Raw genomic sequence first — 21463 nt, forward strand, 5'->3', positions numbered from 1 at the left:
TATATGACAAACTAAATTATTTTCTTTTACATATTAGGTTTGTTGTGAAGCAGGTTTTACACTGTGTACAGGATGTACCAACACGTGAATATTCAGTGTTCAGCATTATCACGCCGTTAGCGGGAGTGGCGCTGACACTGTAACATCATGGTAATGCTGTTCTTTACCGGACAATTGTATTAATCTGCACTCACAAAAGTCCAACATAATCCATCGGGCCTAAAATAGAATCTTCAGGTCTGTATAATTACTACAGGAATAATATATTTAATTAAATTATTAAGTATTTAACTCTTGCCTTTTAAACACTAAGTTGTGTATCCGGCTCTTACTTGATGAACAGTGATGTGTATATCTGTATCCTGTCCGTTGAACAGTGATGTGTATAACTGTCTGTTGCCCCAACCTGTCCTGTTAAAAAGAACGTCGCTTTTGGCCGTTTGCCCGTATGGCCGAATATGGACGTAATTTGAAAATGAAAAAAAATGAATATAAATTTGGGATTTTTTTTTCAACAACAGTAAGTTAAGGGTTCTCTGATAGGTTAGGTGGGCAGGAAATTCTCATAAAGTTTCAAAACGGTATGAAAAACGTTAATGGAAAGAATCCTCTTCTAAGCTTGCCGAGTAAGCCGGACGACTCAAACAGAAAACGGAACAGTACGTCACTTTTGTGAGTCGATTTCATTTTGAAATTATGTCCAAATTTGGCCATAGCGCGCATACGAGCGAAAAGTGACGTTATTTTTAAGAGGACGGGTTTATAAACACTGTTCTAAATACCTACCACCTGCCTGATAAACAGGTATATATATCTGGCTAATGGCTGATAAACAGGTATATATATCTGGCTAATGGCTGACAAACAGGTATATACATCTCGTTTATGCCTAATAAACAGTTATGCTCCTGATAATTCAACAGAGTTGTGTATATATGGCTTGTTCATCATAAGCTCCTTTCTGGTAACCAGTTATTTGTATGTCTGATTTCGTTCTGACATACGTTGATGTACACATGTAACTCCTGCCGGATAGAGAGCGATGTATATGTCTGGCTCCTGCCTGACAGAGTAACATGTATTTCTGGCTACTGTGTGATAAACAATCATGTGTGTATTTGGCTCGTTTCTGATAAACAGAGTTATATATTTATCTGGCTCTTGCCTGATAGAGTAACATGTATATCTAGCTCCTTCCTGATGAACGGTGTATTTATGTCTGGTTCCTGCCTGATAAGCTATGATGTATTTATCTGGCTCCTGTCGGATAAACAGTGATGTGTATATTTGGTTACTTCCTGGAAAAAGGTGATGTGTCTATCTGGCTCCTGTCTGGTTAATAGTTATGCGTTTCTCTGGCTCTTGCCTGATAAAGAGTGATGCGCATATCTGGCTCGTGCATGATGAACAGCAATGTGTATATCTGCCTGATAAGCAGTATGTGTGGTTCCTGTTTGATAAGCGGTATTGAATGTATCTGGCTTTTCCCTAATTAACAGAGATGTGAATATCTGGGTCCTGCTCTGTAAGCAAACAAAAAACGAACGCAAATGCCCAGAGAGCTGACGATTTGCATTAAGTTTAGGATAGGTTTACTTAGTGTGAGTAGGTTACACTACATACATAATGTTGAGTATGTGTAGGAGAGGTTAAATATAGCTTTGGATGTGATATCATTTGGAATGGATACACGTGGAATGGACAGATTAAATGTAGACAATTTTGGTTATGAATAGCTTTGCTTTGGATAAATTATGATAAATTTCGATGGGACAGGTTACATTTTTTATAAATTATAATATAATTTTTTTTTTTTAATTTTGTTCCGAGGGGCGAGTTTATTGGGCAGTGCGACTCATCCTGTGAGTGGACCTACCGCCACAGCAAAATGCACAACACTCCCCAATAGGAAGAAAACCCGCTGGGTTGTTCATCCTGTCACTTGTACCCAGACACAGCTGGGACTTGCTTAACTGTCTCAAGTGAGCAAGCTGTCAAACAAGAAGATTAACATTCGTCAGCCCTTAAAATCTTACGTTATCTTGCAGGTGCATAATGGGGGAATCTTTTCAGAACAGTATCAATATTTGACAAAAAGTGTTTTCCTAACTCAAACAATGTGGGGGTTTATTATTCTGCACATATTACTAATGTCTCTCAGGTGTTCACATTCTCTCAGGTAGTGGTCAAGGCGGTGTCCATCATTCTCACCACAGATTCTGCAACTCCTCTGCTCAACTGTTGTTTCCATTCTGAATCTCCATGAATATTTGTATCCAAGACGAATTCTTGGTATTACTGATTCTCTCCCACGGCCACCTCCTCTACGTCCACAATGACTGGGATTGCCAGCTGCAACAACATTGTACCATCATACAGATTCACTAATTTATTCTTCTATTCTCCTTTCTTCAGTAATGTTGTCACGGTGATATTGCCTGATGATGCCTCTAATTTGCAAAGGTGTCTTGGGTATGAAGTATTCAATATGGTCTCTTTCAGCGCCTTCAGCAGTCAGCACATCTGCTCGATCATTTCCACAGATTCAAACTTGGGACGGGATCTACAGAAATTTGACGATTCTTCCTTGATTGGTCAATACTCTCACCGCTCTCTTGATTTGAATAGCTCTCCTGATTTGAATAGATATGGCTTAGGTTATGATAAATAAGGATAAATTTTATGAGATTGGTTAAATTTGGTTAAATTTAACCTAATTTGGTTAGGTTCTGTTACAATAAACAGAGCTAGGTTAGGAAACCTTATGAAGTAATAGGTTAAATTTGGTTTGGATAGGGTATCATAGGACAGGACATCATACACCAGGCTGGTATATTATAGGTTAGGTTAAATTTGGTTAGGATTGAATAATTTGGGGAAAGGACAAATTGGGATAAATGTGAATAGGATATTGCATAAGCTAAATTTAGATAATGTTCAGTTAAATTGATTTAGATTTAGCATCAGTTAGGACAACTTAAAAAAGGATAGGATACCTCAGGACATCATAGATTATGCTAGATTAAAATAGATTAGGATAGGTTAGTATCGGTTGTTATAGGTTAAGATAGATAAGGATATATTAAATCTGATAGGATAGTTAAAATTTACGTTGGATAGGATAAATTTGGATATATTTTAAATTTAGTTAGTATAGTTTTGGATAGGATAAATTAAATACATGATACAAGAAACCTTGTGTTGGAAATGGTCATCATATTTTTTTGCATAAGTTTGCATAAGTTTTGCATAAATGCGGGCCGCTCCAAGCAACAGCCTGGTGGACCAAACTCTCACAAGTCGAGCCTGGCCTCGGGCCGGGCTTGGGGAGTTAAAGAACTCCCAGAACCCCATCAAGCAGGTATATGTGGGCCTGCGGGCCGCTCCCAGCAACAGCCTGGTGGACCAAACTCTCACAAGTCGAGCCTGGCCTCGGGCCGGGCTTGGGGAGTAGAAGAACTCCCAGAACCCCATCAGCCAGGTATCAACCAGGTATCATAAATTAGGTCAGAACATCGTTGGTAAGATTAGGATAGATTAAAATCGGCTTGGTGTAGCAAGATTTAACCACTTATAGGATATATTTAGATAGGATTGGATAAATTACAATTGGATATGTTATGTTTTTAGCTCATTTTAGGGAAAATTTAAGAAAGATTTGATAGGATAGGTTAAAGTTAAGACAGGATAAATTTAGCTTAGGTTAGGTTAGGTTAGGTTAGGTTAGGTTAGGTTAGGTTAGGTTAAGTTATGTTTTAGGTTGTTGGTAAGGTCGCACAAGGATAACATAAGTAAGAATAGGTTAATATTGGTTAGAATTTGGTATCATAGGAAAGGGTGTCATTAGTCAGTATATTATAGGTTATTATAGAATACCATGGTTAAAGTGGATAACCTAGATTCAGTTAGGATTGGTAAAATTCAGTTAAGGTAGTTAAAATTTGGATAGGATCGGTTAAATTCGGTTACCGTTATATTGAACAGATTAAATTCACCTTAGGGTAGGTTAAATTTAGGTTGGATAGGTATAATAAGGTAAATTTACTTTAATTTAGTTAGACAACTTCTGTTAGGCTAAATTAGGTTAAATTTGGGTAGATAGCAAGGGGACATGGGTTTCAGATTTCCAAAAAAATGCATTAAATAAAAACTAGTTCGAATTTAATCAAACTTTTATGACTAGTTGTATATGAGAAGGGTTTCATCTGGTTCACGTCTCAGCATCGTAGCATAAATAGGAAGGGAGAAAAAAAATATTGAAGTAGATGTCAAAATTATTCCAAAATGGTGAAAAGCGATTATCAAACACAAGTGTCAACTGAAATTATGTCTATGATTCTCAGCTATTACAATAGCATATATTAAGAAATATTATAATTAGTTTTATTAGAAAAATAATTAATTTTAATAAGAAGCCATGAGGTGAAGTAGTGCTACTGGACCACACTTGACGCCAAGAGCCAATGGAGGTCTCAGATGCCATTATAACACTACGTCAGTAATGGTAGTGAACAACACTACATGCTCTAGCCCAACAAGAGGGTTAAGTCCTAGCAAAATATGATTGCGCGCTCCACACCTTCATGTTACAAAACAAAATATGGAAGGTTGGTGATGTTTCTGGGGATTTGGATCCAATTATTTGTGCCACTAACCTCATTAATTGCAGGTCCGGTTATTCCATGCGCTTCCGTGCCCACCTGAGTAAGTAAATTATCTGCCACTTAATTAAAAATATACTAAGTAGGTTAATCAATATTTAACAAATAAATATTTGATATATTGCAATGCTTAAAGATAAATAAAAAGTATACATTAGCAATAGATAAATTCATAACAATAAAGATTTAAATAACCTTTCCATTCACTTGGACTGTATGGGTCTCGAACCGCGGACCCCAAGCTTGTGAAGCCGTAGCACTATCAACTTTGTTTTCTTCTTGAGGTTATTTTGAGATGATTTCGAGGCTTAGCGTCCCCGCGGCCCGGTCTTGGACTAGGCCTCCTTTTTGTTATAAACCCCAGGAAGCAGCCCGTAGCAGCTGTCTAATTCACAGGTACCTATTTACTGCTAGGTTACAGGGGCATCAGTATAAAGGAAATTCTGCCCAATTGTTTCCGCCTCCACCGGGAATCGAACCCGGAACCTCAGGACTACGAATTCGAAACGCTGTCTACTCAGCTGTCAGACTATGAGCAGTCTTTAAAAGGAAAGTTTCCAGAAGTAGCATTCTGCTGCTAAACCGGAATTTTTAACTGTCCCTGTCTACTACTGAAGCCCAGAGGAACTACTGACCCGCGTCCATGTCATATAAATTGCCATCCACACTTTTGTGCAAATAAACGGAAGCTTGAGGCCGTTGATAGTGCTACGGCCTCACACGCGTGGGGTCCAGGGTTCGAGACCCATACAGTCCAGGAGCCAGATTCACGAAAGCACTTACGAATCTGTACATTTTTTCTCAATCTTTGGCGGCTTTGTTTACAATTATTAAACAGTTAATGAGCTCCAAAGCACCAGGAGGCTGTTTATAACAATAACAACAGTTGATTGGCAAGTTTTCACGCTTGTAAACTGTTTAATACATGTAACCAAAGCCGTCAAAGATTGAGGAAAGATGTACACGTTCGTAAGTGCTTGCGTAAGTGCCTTCGTGAATCTGGCCCCAGGTGAATGGAATGCACCCAGAAATCACAATAGCGTGATGTATCAAATGAACAAATCCACAAGGGCACTCAATAACCTCACCAATATATAAACGATGTATGGTAACTTCCACGGAAGTGTGGATGGCAATTTATAATTAAATAGCCCATCTTGTCAATGTTTATAATATAATCCCAACATGGCAAGATACCAGAATTAAAAGTACAGGCTAAAATAATTTATAATCGTATCAGTGCAAGCTGCATTATACATATTTCTATTATAACCAGGTGGGTAAACGGAAAATTTCTTTCGGCAGGTAAATGAAAGTAGCACCATTCCTGCTAGAGCTCCCAGGATGGTGAGCCACCTAGGGATCTACTACTATCACTAGACAGCTCAATTTGCTGTTATATTAGAAGTTAGAATTTTACTTTAGGGAGTCAGGAAATAAATCCACAATGACAAGGATGGATTAAAAGTTTCACCTGAAGACTTGGGATAACGCCGCATAATAGATTATTTGCCGGGAAATATACCAAACTGTTTTCATATGATAAAATTGAATCGCTATCGCGGAAATTTCAGTGTGACGTAATATACTGGCTCGTCCCTCTTTGAGTATTTTGTTCAGAGTGTATTTAAGGTGGGCAAATGAGAACCTGATTGTGTGCTAGGGCAAATTTGGTGGTCAAAGCTTGGCTAGGATGGCTAACAAGCGGTGTGTGATCGCTACAATTACAGGTGTGATGAGCAGTCACCATTTTGTTGGTGGAAGTGAAGCGACTACCTCCTAGGCTAGACTCACAAGATCGTGCGCTCTATGGATATATCAAGGATGATATTGAAAAGATATTAAATATATTGAAACAAGAATACAGGCTAAGAATTGGAAACGGGCCAAACGCTGTGTCGGGAAACCGACACACACAAACACACACACGCATATAACACAGTCTCCCTTAGTCTGTAATCCCTTCAGGATGGAAAATGGGAGACTCCGTGACGTCATCGACTCCGTGACGTCATGGATGTCATCGTATATTTACATTATGAAACATTGTTAATAGACTAGTTTAGTATCTAGAGTTAACAAAAAAGTAATCAATAAGACTGAATATAATTATTAACATCAAATTGTAGCTAGGTTCCCTTGTTAATGTAAAATTACTTTGAGTGAGGAACCAGCGTTGAGGGCGTTGGCTCGACTGAGAGCAAGGCCCCGCAGCCACTATGCTGTATTTGGCTCTAGAGCTGGTGAAACAACTAGACACCCCATTTACGTGTCAACAACCAGCAACACAGCCTATCAACATCACAACAACGACCGTATCCGTCTTACCAAGTATTGTATATCATTTTGTGCACATTTTGATTCAGTGGGTAAAGGCGGTCACGATGTAGGAATAAAAACAACCACAATGTACGTGTACTCCATTTTACAGCCCTCACATTTCATGCCATACCTGTAATTGATATGTTTAGGGAACTTTGATTAATTCCTTGCATTCCATACAGGTAAATTGTGAGAGGAGCAGCAAGAATCTATGCAGAAAGTTGGTTCATACACATTCACTATTGTTTGTCAAGCTTTGTCCTTCCCACCAGCCGCCATTACATGGCACAAAGAGGCACAGAGCCACACCCAATCTGGAGCTACACCTACACGCCTTACCAGGCCCACACTACTGGCACAGCTAAGCCATATTAACAGTATTAGTAGTCATAATTAGTAATTATTACTAGTAGATTAGACCACCATATGTGGTATGATATATTAATAAGTAGACCACCACATGTGGTATATTATAATTATAAAAGGTAAACAATTGGTAGTTTAAGAAGGAGCCATAACAAAGTGGTTTAGGCTACCAATTGTCCCTCCCAATAGTGTGTAAGAAGATTTCAGGCAGTTTACAAGTATATACAGTCCACTCAATTAATTCTTAATTACTAAGAAAAATAAATAAGACATAACTTTATCTTATTAAAGTCAATTTAAAAAGGAGAGATTAGCTGCCTAGAGTTTCCCCACACGCTGGTTTGGAAACATAAGTGTTGATTTGTGGAACAGATTACCGAAGAGCATAAATGGATTCTTCAATTGTTTCACGCTTAGGTTGGACATATATTAGTGAGTGGGGGTGGAGATAAATAATAGCAGCAACAGTGGGACAAATACCAGGGATAGATATGATATGAGGAAATTAAAATAGACTGGAATTAATAAAAGCTACTTTAAAATAAGCATGTTAAAAAATTTACTTATAAAGTCTGTAGCTGTACAAATACTTGAGCCAATCCTCTTGTCTTAGGAAGGACTGTTGGCTGTACCTTTCAGATATGTATCTTAGGGGTTTCTTAAGGGTAGATTTGTGTATAGTTCATGACCTCCCTGAGTATCTTGGGGAGCTGTCATCGAGAGTGAGGAATAGTCTGTGCGGTGAAGACTTGTTGATAGACCATCGCACGCGCTCACTGATATGAAAACAAGGGATTCAGAGGCCCGGGCAGCTGTTCTCCCGGGCAGCTGTTCTCCTGGGCGACTGCTCTCCCGGGCGGCTATTCTCCCGGGCGGCTGTTCTCCCGGGCGGCTGTTCTCCCGGGCGGCTATTCTCCCGGGCGGCTGTTCTCCCGGGCGGCTGTTCTCCCGGGCGGCTGTTCTCCCGGGCGGCTATTCTCCCGGGCGGCTGTTCTCCCGGGCGGCTATTCTCCTGGGCGGCTATTCTCCCGGGCGGCTATTCTCCCGGGCGGCTGTTCTCCCGGGCGGCTATTCTCCCGGGCGGCTATTCTCCCGGGCGGCTATTCTCCCGGGCGGCTGTTCTCCCGGGCGGCTATTCTCCCGGGCGGCTATTCTCCCGGGTGACTGTTCTCCCGGGCGGCTGTTCTCCCGGGCGGCTATTCTCCCGGGCGGCTGTTTTCCCGGGCGACTGCTCTCCCGGGCGGCTGCTCTCACGGGCGGCTGTTCTCCCGGGCGGCTGTTCTCCCGGGCGGCTGTTCTCCCGGGCGGCTGTTCTCCCGGGCGGCTGTTCTCCCGGGCGGCTGTTCTCCCGGGCGGCTGTTCTCCCGGGCGGCTGCTCTCTTGGGCGGCTGTTCTCCCGGGCGGCTGCTCTCTTGGGCGGCTGTTCTCCCGGGCGGCTGTTCTCCCGGGCGGCTGTTCTCCCGGGCGGCTGCTCTCCCGGGCGGCTGTTCTCCCGGGCGGCTGCTCTCTTGGGCGGCTGTTCTCCCGGGCGGCTGTTCTCCCGGGCGGCTGTTCTCCCGGGCGGCTGTTTTCCCGGGCGACTGCTCTCCCGGGCGGCTGCTCTCACGGGCGGCTGTTCTCCCGGGCGGCTGTTCTCCCGGGCGGCTGCTCTCTTGGGCGGCTGTTCTCCCGGGCGGCTGTTCTCCCGGGCGGCTGCTCTCACGGGCGGCTGTTCTCCCGGGCGGCTGTTCTCCCGGGCGGCTGCTCTCTTGGGCGGCTGTTCTCCCGGGCGGCTGTTCTCCCGGGCGGCTGCTCTCTTGGGCGGCTGTTCTCCCGGGCGGCTGCTCTCCCGGGCGGCTGTTCCCCCGGGCGGCTGTTCTCCCAGGCGGCTGTTCCCCGGGCGGCTGCTCTCCCGGGCGGCTGTTCTGCCGGGCGACTGTTCTCCCGAGCGGCTGTTCTCCCGGGCGGCTGTTCTCCCGGGCGGCTGTTCTCCCGGGTGGCTGTTCTCCCGGGCGGCTGCTCTCCCGGGCGGCTGTTCTCCCGGGCGGCTGTTCTCCCGGGCGGCTGTTTTCCCGGGCGGCTGTTCTCCCGGGCGGCTGTTCTCCCGGGCGGCTGTTCTCTCGGGCGGCTGTTCTCCCGAGCGGCTGTTCTCCCGGGCGGCTGTTCTCCCGGGCGGCTGTTCTCCCGGGCGGCTGTTCTCCCGGGCGGCTGTTCTCCCGAGCGGCTGTTCTCCCGAGCGGCTGTTCTCCCGGGCGGCTGTTCTCCCGGGCGGCTGTTCTCCCAGGTGGCTGTTCTCCCGGGCGGTGTGGAGATCGCCGAACTCAGGGAGGATGACCAACAGTGAATATTGATTAATTATTTCTCATCTTAGATGATTAATTTGTGGTAAAGTGTGATTGAAGGAAACTTTATATATATATATATATATATATATATATATATATATATATATATATATATATATATATATATATATATATATATATATATATATATATATGTATATATATTGTGACGAGAAAGTGTTGGAGTGTTGATGTTCGGCAGTCTTCCAATGGCAGGTGTCAATGCCTGGTCACACTTAAAACAAAAATATAGACTGCTTGCCTGTTGTCTGTGGTAAGTGAGAGGGAGGAACACGTAAAACACAAAGTATGAACAATGAAACTTTAATATAAGAACTGCAAAGACAATGTGAGACACAATAATACAAAAGAGAAAATGTAAAAATGGTGCTGAGAATATCGGCTATGGCTGAAACCTCCCTTCGTATACGAGCTAATGAGCTAGTATGCCAGAGAGAGATGTCAACGCTAAGAGCACAAGGAATATTCTGAAGTTAATAGCTGATCAGGCTCAGACGTCGACTTGGGTAGAGGGCGCCGAGGTGCGGTGTGCAGGTGCGCGGCTGGCGAGTCACCAATCAGGTGAAGGGTAGTTAGCTGGTTTGATGACGAGCCGGCGTGTGGAGGGTGTGTGGAGTGGGGGGATCTTGGATAGGTTTTGCCTCCTGGTCAAAACGTTTTGTGCTACTGGTGGCGTATCTTAAATGTAGCATCTTATACTTGTGTCTTTGGCGTAACTTGAAGTAGGGAAGAGCAGGCTCAATCTCTCTTGAAAGAGATTATCGTCACAATATATATATATATATATATATATATATATATATATATATATATATATATATATATATATATATATATATATATATATATATATATATATATATATATATTGGATATAATGATTATAGGTAGTATTTATAGTATCAATTTATAAAAATTGATTCTTTATAACAGATATGAAATAACTATCACCGGCAGTGAAATGATGTTTCAATTGTATTTGAGTTAAGGCAGCTTCTTTTAGAACCTTCTAGATTGATGAAGATTCATGAGCAAAGTCACGTAGGTCATCCCTAAGCCTAAAGGCGGACGTGACAATCGTGATGCCATGGATGTATGATCCTAACGATTCTGATGTAGGATTCTGATTATATGATATAAAAATAATGATTCTGGTAAGATTCGTATATGATTCAGATGTACTTCATTTCTTAGATTATAATATTGATATAGTGGGTGGAAATTTTCCACAGCAACGTTTGGGCTTATAGGACTTCTGCAATTTCCATATTTCTGAAGTACTCCAAAATATACGCTTTAACCAACTTAGCCACGACATTCTGGAAGAATGCAGCCTGTCAATCAACTGATTGGGCCCCAATTGAAGCCTCAGAACCTAGAAAATAAAATTAATAAATCCTTTCTATGACTTAGTGAGGATTTATACCTCACTAAGGTATAATTACTTCATAACACACATGTACGAAGTAATTACCCAAAAATTGCGAGAGAGATAAGATGTTCTCTGGAGACAAGAAGAAATGGAGATTTGGTTATTGGTGGAAGGCGGGATGCCGTCTTGGAATTAGGGTTTAAGACCTTAGGGAGTGATTTAAGAGCATAAGGAGTGAGTTAAGACCCTAAGGAGTGAGTTAAGACCCCAGGGAGTGAGTTAAGACCCTAGAAAGTGAGTTAAGACCGTAAGGAATGAGTTAAGACCCCCTAGGGAAAGAGGTAAGACCCTAAGGAGTGAGTTAAGACCCCCTAGGGAGTGAGATAAGATCCCAGGGAGTGAGTTAAGACCCCTAGAGTGTAAGTTAGGACCCCTAGAGAGTGAGTTACGACCCTTAAGGCTTGAGTTAAGACCCCATTAGGAGTGAGTTAAGACCCTAAGGAGGGAGGTAAGACCCTAAGGAGTGAGTTAAGACCCTAGGGAGTGAGTTAAGACCCTAAGGAGGGAGTTAAGACCCCCTAGGGAGTGAGTTAAGTCACTTGGTAGTGAGTTAAGACCCTAGGAAGTGAGTTAAGACCTTAGGGAGTGAGGTAGGACCCTAAGGAGTGAGTTAATTCCCTAGGGAGTGAGTTAAGACCTTAGGGAGTGAGTTAGGACTCTAAGGAGTGAGTTACGACCCTAAAGGAGTGAGTTAAGACCCTAAGGAGTGACGTAATTCCCTAGGGAGTGAGTTAAGACCTTAGGGAGTGAATTAGGACTCTAAGGAGTGAGTTAAGACCCTAAGGAGGGAGGTACGACCCTAGGGAGTGATTTAAGACCTTAGGGAGTGAGTTAAGACCCTAAGGAGTTAGGTAAGACCCTAAGGAGTGAGTTAAGACCCTAGGGAGTGAGTTAAGACCCTAAGGAGTGATTTAAGACCCTAAGGAGTGAGTTAAGACCCTAAGGAGTGAGGTAAGTCCCTAAGGAGTGAGATAAGTCTCTAAGGAGTGAGGTAAGACCCTAAGGAGTGAGTTAATTCCCTAGGGAGTGAGTTAAGACCTTAGGGAGTGAGTTAGGACCCTAAGGAGTGAGTTAAGACCCTAAGGAGGGAGGTACGACACTAGAGAGTGATTTAAGACCCTAGGGAGTGAGTTAAGACCCTAAGGAGTGAGTTAAGACCCTAAGGAGGGAGGTACGACCCTAGGGAGTGATTTAAGACCCTAGGGAGTGAGTTAAGACCCTAGGGAGTGAGTTAAGACCCTAAGGAGTGAGTTAAGACCCTAAGGAGGGAGGTACGACCCTAGGGAGTGATTTAAGACCCTAGGGAGTGAGTTAAGACCCTAGGGAGTGAGTTAAGACCCTAGGGAGTGAGTTAAGACCCTAAGGAGTGAGTTAAGACCCTAAGAAGAGAGTTACGACCCTAGGGAGTTGAGGTAAGTCCCTAAGGAGTGAGTTAAGACCCTAGGGAGTGAGGTAAGTCCCTAAGGAGTGAGATAAGTCTCTAAGGAGTGAGGTAAGACCCTAAGGAGTGAGTTAATTCCCTAGGGAGTGAGTTAAGACCTTAGGGAGTGAGTTAGGACCCTAAGGAGTGAGTTAAGACCCTAAGGAGGGAGGTACGACACTAGAGAGTGATTTAAGACCCTAGGGAGTGAGTTAAGACCCTAAGGAGTGAGTTAAGACCCTAAGGAGGGAGGTACGACCCTAGGGAGTGATTTAAGACCCTAGGGAGTGAGTTAAGACCCTAGGGAGTGAGTTAAGACCCTAAGGAGTGAGTTAAGACCCTAAGGAGGGAGGTACGACCCTAGGGAGTGATTTAAGACCCTAGGGAGTGAGTTAAGACCCTAGGGAGTGAGTTAAGACCCTAAGGAGTGAGTTAAGACCCTAAGAAGAGAGTTACGACCCTAGGGAGTGAGGTAAGTCCCTAAGGAGTGAGTTAAGACCCTAGGGAGTGAGGTAAGTCCCTAAGGAGTGAGTTAAGACCCTAGGGAGTGAGTTAAGACCCTTATGAGTGAGTTAAGACCCTAGGGAGTGAGTTAAGACCTTAGGGAGTGAGTTAAGACCCTAAGGAGCGAGTTACGACCCTAGAGAGTGAGTTAAGACCGTAAGGAGTGATTGTGTAAATGTAAATACTGACATTTTCATGTATATAAGTGTGAATATAAAGATTAATTATGTGTCTATATCTCCCACTCAGTGTGTTTCCTGCCAATACGCCTCCATAGGAGAGAGTTTTGTATTAATAAATTAATAAGGAATTGATATTTGTCACGAGATACTTTATATAAATGACACCTTGAGTTAGCGTTTACAACAATAAATAGTTCCGTAACTTGAATACCTGGTTCCCAACTGATGAGTAATGCCTATCTGACTGGCAGTTACACGTGTATCTGGGCCAGTCTGATATACAGTGAAATGTATATTTATCTCTTGCCTCAAAAACAGTCATGTACTCATCTGGCCCCTGTCTGGTTAAGTCATGATTATATCTGGGTTCTGCCTCATATATGAGGATGTTCATATCTGGCTCTAGTATGAAAAAGTGATGTAAATGTTATGTTCTTGATTGATAAAGTCATGTGTATATCTGGCTCTTGCTTGATGAACAGTGATGTTTATATAAATGTTCCTTGAACAGTGATATGTAAGATCAGGCTCTTGCATGATGAACAGTACTTAGAACTTACGGCAATGTTTGAGTATGTCAACGTTAGTATTTACCTAGATCGTTCAACACCTCGTGAATCGTAGAAGCAACATATGCTATTGAAAACAAGTCATATATCACTGATACATTTTTATGAGAGGATAGTGTCTTCAGGTATCTCTTCAGTGCTGCCTACACCAAGAGCTGCTTCAGCTCCAGCACCGACCACACAAGGACAAAACAGTTATAGTTTTCGCTATTTCGGTCATTTTACAGTCACTAATGCCTTTTTAATCTGTGCGTGGACCGTCCCTTGGACTTGATGTTTGGCGCCAGCAGTGACCAGGTGGTGATGGTGATACTCCCACTGTGTTTAGTGGGTGTTCAGTGGTCACCATCTTCACCAGCAGTGACCAGGTGGTGATGGTGATACTCCCACTCTTCTTCTGTCTCTAATATAATCAGTCACCATCACTGACACTGCAGATGTCACTATGACTAGTATAGCCACTATCACTCCCACTGCCACTCTCAAGAGAAGTCAGTCACCATCACTGACACTGCAGATGTCACTATGACTAGTATAGCCACTATCACTCCCACTGCCACTCTCAGGAGAAGTCAGTCACCATCACTGATAATGATAATGTCACCCCATATCTTATGAGATACTTGTCACCTTCTCTGATGTTGATAATGGAGCTCATTTGCTTCGCGCAAATTCTACTTGTATACCTTCATCCCTCCTCTTCCTGAACATTGACACTCTACCGCTCTTTTCCTATACTTTTCCTGTACAATATTCGCCACTTCTACTACCATTCTCATTATGCAAATGTCTGCAATATATTCGCAGCAGGAACAAAGTTTCCCCCCAAAACGCATCCCATTTTTCATTATGAATCGTGACCATTATGGTAATACAGACAAGAATGTGTTGTGCTTCCTTGTTACTTTGTGGTACTGGTAGAAGTCCCCAGTCGTCAAGTTATTGTGAAGGAGTCGAACTGGCAGAGATGCCAGTGTGTGTGACAAGTTATTCAGTGGCCTGGCTGCCTTGACCTAAGACGGGGCTCGAGTGTAATTAAAGCCATAACGAAACGACATTATTGCCTGGTAGGGACATGCCGATGGCATGACAGGAACTGTCCGACAGCTTCGCTGGAATTGTCCGACAGCCTCGCTGGAACTGTCCAACTGCCTCGCTGGAACTGTCCAACTGCCTCGTTGGAACTGTCCGACAGCCTCGCTGGAACTGTCCGACAGCCTCGCTGGAACTGTCCAACTGCCTCGTTGGAACTGTCCGACAGCCTCGCTGGAATTGTCCGACAGCCTCGCTGGAACTGTCCAACTGCCTCGCTGGAACTGTCCAACTGCCTCGTTGGAACTGTCCGACAGCCTCGCTGGAACTGTCCGACAGCCTCGTTGGAACTGTCCGACAGCCTCGCTGGAACTGTCCGACAGCCTCGTTGGAACTGTCCGACAGCCTCGCTGGAACTGTCCGACAGCCTCGCTGGAACTGTCCAACTGCCTCGTTGGAACTGTCCGACAGCCTCGCTGGAATTGTCCGACAGCCTCGCTGGAACTGTCCAACTGCCTCGCTGGAACTGTCCAACTGCCTGGTTGGAACTGTCCGACAGCCTCGCTGGAACTGTCCGACAGCCTCGTTGGAACTGTCCGACAGCCTCGCTGGAACTGTCCGACAGCCTCGTTGGAACTGTCCGACAGCCTCGCTGGAACTGTCCGACAGCCTCGCTGGAACTGTCCAACAGCCTCGCTGGAACTGTCCAACTGCCTCGTTGGAACTGTCCGACAGCCTCGCTGGAATTGTCCGACAGCCTCGCTGGAACTGTCCAACTGCCTCGCTGGAACTGTCCAACTGCCTCGTTGGAACTGTCCGACAGCCTCGCTGGAACTGTCCGACAGCCTCGTTGGAACTGTCCGACAGCCTCGCTGGAACTGTCCGACAGCCTCGTTGGAACTGTCCGACAGCCTCGCTGGAACTGTCCGACAGCCTCGCTGGAACTGTCCAACAGCCTCGCTGGAACTGTCCGACAGCCTCGCTGGAACTGTCCGACAACCTCGTTGGAACTGTCCGACAGCCTCGCTGGAACTGTCCGACAGCCTTGTTGGAACTATCCGACAGCCTCGTTGGAACTGTCCGACAGCCTCGCTGGAATTGTCCGACTGCCTCGCTGGAACTGTCCGACAGCCTCGCTGGAACTGTCCAACTGCCCAGCTGGAACTGTCCAACTGCCTCGCTGGAATTGTCCGACTGCCTCGCTGGAACTGTCCGACAGCCTCGCTGGAATTGTCCGACAGCCTCGCTGGAACTGTCCAACTGCCTCGCTGGAACTGTCCAACTGCCTCGTTGGAACTGTCCGACAGCCTCGCTGGAACTGTCCGACAGCCTCGTTGGAACTGTCCGACAGCCTCGCTGGAACTGTCCGACAGCCTCGTTGGAACTGTCCGACAGCCTCGCTGGAACTGTCCGACAGCCTCGCTGGAACTGTCCAACTGCCTCGTTGGAACTGTCCGACAGCCTCGCTGGAATTGTCCGACAGCCTCGCTGGAACTGTCCAACTGCCTCGCTGGAACTGTCCAACTGCCTCGTTGGAACTGTCCGACAGCCTCGCTGGAACTGTCCGACAGCCTCGTTGGAACTGTCCGACAGCCTCGCTGGAACTGTCCGACAGCCTCGTTGGAACTGTCCGACAGCCTCGCTGGAACTGTCCGACAGCCTCGCTGGAACTGTCCAACAGCCTCGCTGGAACTGTCCAACTGCCTCGTTGGAACTGTCCGACAGCCTCGCTGGAATTGTCCGACAGCCTCGCTGGAACTGTCCAACTGCCTCGCTGGAACTGTCCAACTGCCTCGTTGGAACTGTCCGACAGCCTCGCTGGAACTGTCCGACAGCCTCGTTGGAACTGTCCGACAGCCTCGCTGGAACTGTCCGACAGCCTCGTTGGAACTGTCCGACAGCCTCGCTGGAACTGTCCGACAGCCTCGCTGGAACTGTCCAACAGCCTCGCTGGAACTGTCCGACAGCCTCGCTGGAACTGTCCGACAACCTCGTTGGAACTGTCCGACAGCCTCGCTGGAACTGTCCGACAGCCTTGTTGGAACTATCCGACAGCCTCGTTGGAACTGTCCGACAGCCTCGCTGGAATTGTCCGACTGCCTCGCTGGAACTGTCCGACAGCCTCGCTGGAACTGTCCAACTGCCCAGCTGGAACTGTCCAACTGCCTCGCTGGAATTGTCCGACTGCCTCGCTGGAACTGTCCGACAGCCTCGCTGGAACTGTCCGACTGCCTCGCTGGAACTGTCCGACAGCCTCGCTGGAACTGTCCGACTGCCTCGCTGGAACTGTCCGACAGCCTCGTTGGAACTGTCCGACAGCCTCGCTGGAACTGTCCGACAGCCTCGCTGGAACTGTCCGACTGCCTCGCTGGAATTGTCCGACAGCCTCGCTGGAACTGTCCGACAGTCTCGCGGGAACTGTCCGACAGCCTCGCTGGAATTCTCCGACAGCCTCGCTGGAATTCTCCGACAGCCTCGCTTGAACTGTCCGACAGCCTCGCTGGAATTGTCCGACAGCCTCGCTGGAACTGTCCAACAGCCTCGTTGGAACTGTCCGACAGCCTCGCTGGAACTGTCCGACAGCCTCGCTGGAATTGTCCGACAGCCTCGCTGGAACTGTCCAACTGCCTCGCTGGAACTGTCCGACAGCCTCGCTGGAATTGTCCGACAGCCTCGCTGGAACTGTCCGACAGCCTCGTTGGAACTGTCCGACAGCCTCGCTGGAATTGTCCGACAGCCTCGCTGGAACTGTCCGACTGCCTCGCTGGAACTGTCCGACAGCCTCGCTGGAATTCTCCGACAGCCTCGCTGGAACTGTCCAACTGCCTCGCTGGAACTGTCCGACAGCCTCGCTGGAATTCTCCGACAGCCTCGCTGGAACTGTCCGACAGCCTCGCTGGAACTGTCCGACAGCCTCGCTGGAATTGTCCGACAGCCTCGCTGGAACTGTCCGACTGCCTCGCTGGAACTGTCCGACAGCCTTGCTGGAACTGTCCGGCAACCTCGTTGGAACTGTCCGACAGCCTCGTTGGAACTGTCCGACAGCCTTGCTGGAACTGTCCGACAGCCTCGCTGGAACTGTCCGACAGCCTCGCTGGAACTGTCCGACAGCCTCGCTGGAACTGTCCAACAGCCTCCCTGGAACTGTCCAACAGCCTCGCTGGAACTGCCCAGGGAAAATGTCCAGGACAATCATTAATCGGAGTATTGACAATACGTATAGTTCTATTAAACAATCCCAATGAGAACAGTTTTAATAACAATAAACGGTGATATTTCTGTTGTTAATGCCTAAGAAACACTTCTGAACAATTACCGTTATCAAACAGTTTTTTGTATTTTGTATTCGGCAACATGTTTTTGAGAATACAATAAACATGATGGGCTCGTGTTGACTGTATTCTCAAAATACATTCACGCGTTCACGTGCTCCCTGAACACGAGATGAGGAGCTCACGTCCCATCGCTCAGCGTTCTCATCGTGATCTGTCATCAGGAGTCTGACATTACAGCGAGTACTGAACGCATGACGTCAATAACAACGAAAAGAGCGTGGCTCAGAGGAAGATCTCAGCAGGTGTGATGCTCCAGGCTTGGCGGGTTCAGTCTAGAGAGGAACATAAGAATTAATGAACCTGACGAGAGGCTGCTCCTCTTTATATCCATGGGAGGCTGCTCCTCTTTATATCCATGGGAGGCTGCTCCTCTTTATATCCATGGGAGGCTGCTCCTCTTTATATCCATGGGAGGCTGCTCCTCTTTATATCCATGGGAGGCTACTCCTCTTTATATCCACCCTTGGCTCAGTTAAATCCATGTCTATCCTTCCCTTCAAACAATCAACCCCGCTTTCCTTTAGAGCCCGTTGTCGTCGTGATGGGGGGGGCTTGGTGGGCGGCGGCCGGGGTGTGGTGCTCCATGGGACGGTCCTCTGTCCTTTTGAAGCCTTATGTTCCTGCTGCTGTTTTCACTAATTGCACTGGAAGCTATTTCGTCTTCCCAATATTTCATTTTTCCTCCCCCTTCTTCTCCGTTCTCATTGTCAATTCTCGCCGACTTTTTGCCATTGTTGATTATTCTTTCAGATGTCTTCTGCTGTTATGACGCAGAGTGTTTGGGGAAGGGACACTCTCTCAAACACACTGTTCTGAAGCAAGTATTTCCTAAATGTGTTACAGGAACAACATGCCAAAATTATACCCATTTTTCGAGTTCTGTTTTGTGCTGATATATTTCAAATCATGTGTATACCATTTCATCCCATTTACATGCAACAATCGTGTAAAATATTACTAGTCGTCTTCCTAGAGAGTGAAAGTGAAGCTTTTTCAACTTCTTTTCGTAAGGAAAGTTTCCATTTCACGGGATTAAATTTATCATCCTTCGCTGCATGTTTTCAAGTAAATTTCTGACCATTCTATAGTTCGGAGACTAAACTGAACTGCTTAATCCACACAGGTTGTGTGGGTCAAGCCTGTGTGCTTTCTCCATGTCTCATTAGTAAATAACTGACAAATAATATCATATCTTGTTGATAAGGCTTCTATGAAGAGATCAAAGTGTTTTTTAAAGTTAAATACCAATTACTTACGCCTTTTCTCATTACCTGACGATCCCAACTAATTTTGAATCTTTGATCCTTCTCGCAATTACGTTTGGTAAATTCGTCAAAGTCAGTTGATATCTGGGAACTTATTATTTATAAATATATAAGTAATCAAATTACATAAATTCATGGTAGGTAAAGAAACTAATGGTTATAGAAGAGTTCATCTTCTACAACGTTTCATTCTACTCTGGAACATCTTCAGGTAAGGAATGAATACACAAGATTGATTGATGAAGATTAAGCCACCCAAGAGGTGGCACGGGCATGAAGAGCCCGTAAGAGTATACAAGGTACAATTTCTTCTTGAATACACATGTGCACGAGGAGTGTGTGTAAAGTGGTGAAGGGTCGAATGAATATAGGGGCAATTAAACATAGGATAAGGAATAGGAGAATAAGGGGGGGAATAATGGGGAAAGAAGGCCAATCAAACAATGGGTAAGGCAGTAGGAGGGGAGAGCTCGGTAGAGATGTCGTTATTATCGAGTGCTGCTGGTAAGATCTGGGTCTGAGCGTAAGCAAGGTGTCCAAGTTGATACTCTGTATGTGTAGGGTGGGTCTTTTTTCTCTTACAAGTGTTCTACCACTGTACCACCTCGCTACAAATTGGGTTGAATGAGTTTAAACCAATTTGAACTTCCCCATGCTTTTGTATTGTCGTGGTACATTGGTACAGCATGTAGCTTTGAAGCTTGGTGGTACAGTGGTACAGTACTCAACTCTGTAGTAGGGTGAAACAGTGGTACAGCACACAGCTCTGTAGTATGGTGGTACAGTGGTACAGCTCACAGCTCTGTAGTGTGGTGATACAGTGGTACAGCACTCAGTTCTGTAGTAGTGTGATACAGTGGTACAGCACAAAGCTCTGTAGTGTGGTGATACAGTGGTACAGCACAAAGCTCTGTAGTGGGGTAATACAGTGGTACAGCACTCAGCTCTGTAGTGGGGTGATACAGTGGTACAGCACTCAGCTCTGTAGTGGGGTGATACAGTGGTACAGCACAAAGCTCTGTAGTGGGGTAATACAGTGGTACAGCACTCAGCTCTGTAGTGGGGTGATACAGTGGTACAGCACTCAGCTCTGTAGTGGGGTGATACAGTGGTACAGCACAAAGCTCTGTAGTGGGGTAATACAGTGGTACAGCACTCAGCTCTGTAGTGGGGTGATACAGTGGTACAGCACTCAGCTCTGTAGTGGGGTGATACAGTGGTACAGCACACAGCTCTGTAGTGGGGTAATTCAGTAGTACAGCACTCAGCTCTGTAGTGGGGTGATACAGTGGTACAGCACTCAGCTCTGTAGTGGGGTGATACAGTGGTACAGCACACAGCTCTGTAGTGGGGTAATACAGTGGTACAGCACTCAGCTCTGTAGTGGGGTGATACAGTGGTACAGCACACAGCTCTGTAGTGTGGTGATACAGTGATACAGCAGTCAGCTCTGTAGTGGGGTGATACAGTGGTACAGCACACAGCTCTGTTGTGGGGTGATACAGTGGTACAGCGCACAGCTCTGTAGTGGGGTGATACAGTGGTACAGGACACAGCTCTGTTGTGGGGTGATACAGTGGTACAGGACACAGCTCTGTAGTGTGGTGATACAGTGGTACAGCACACAGCTCTGTAGTGGGGTGATACAGTGGTACAGCACTCAGCTCTGTAGTGGGGTGATACAGTGGTACAGCACACAGCTCTGTTGTGGGGTGATACAGTGGTACAGCGCACAGCTCTGTAGTGGGGTGATACAGTGGTACAGGACACAGCTCTGTAGTGGGGTGATACAGTGGTACAGCGCACAGCTCTGTAGTGGGGTGATACAGTGGTACAGGACACAGCTCTGTAGTGGGGTGATACAGTGGTACAGCACACAGCTCTGTAGTGTGGTGATACAGTGATACAGCAGTCAGCTGTATCACTGTATCACCACACTACATCATGTCTACTTAGATTGAGAGTTCCATCCCTCATAGAGGGGGGGGGGGAAGGTGTACATGTATACCATATTCGGGTGCTGCGAAGGG

The 21463-nt window shown here is 45.8% G+C and overlaps 1 protein-coding gene across 1 annotated transcript; it reads right to left on the bottom strand.

The window, feature by feature from the left end:
* Positions 1-8481: 8481 nt before the first annotated feature.
* On the bottom strand, positions 8482-18313 carry LOC138364996 (serine-rich adhesin for platelets-like). Its single transcript, XM_069325090.1, has 4 exons — positions 18291-18313; positions 14866-17999; positions 13444-13634; positions 8482-9648 (listed from the first exon to the last, which is right to left on the bottom strand). The coding sequence occupies exons 1-4, from the start codon at positions 18311-18313 to the stop codon at positions 8482-8484; spliced, it is 4515 nt and encodes a 1504-aa protein (XP_069181191.1).
* Between the last annotated feature and the right edge of the window lie 3150 nt (positions 18314-21463).

This window comes from Procambarus clarkii, chromosome 15 (assembly GCF_040958095.1).
Source record: "Procambarus clarkii isolate CNS0578487 chromosome 15, FALCON_Pclarkii_2.0, whole genome shotgun sequence".
Lineage (NCBI taxonomy): Eukaryota > Metazoa > Arthropoda > Malacostraca > Decapoda > Cambaridae > Procambarus > Procambarus clarkii.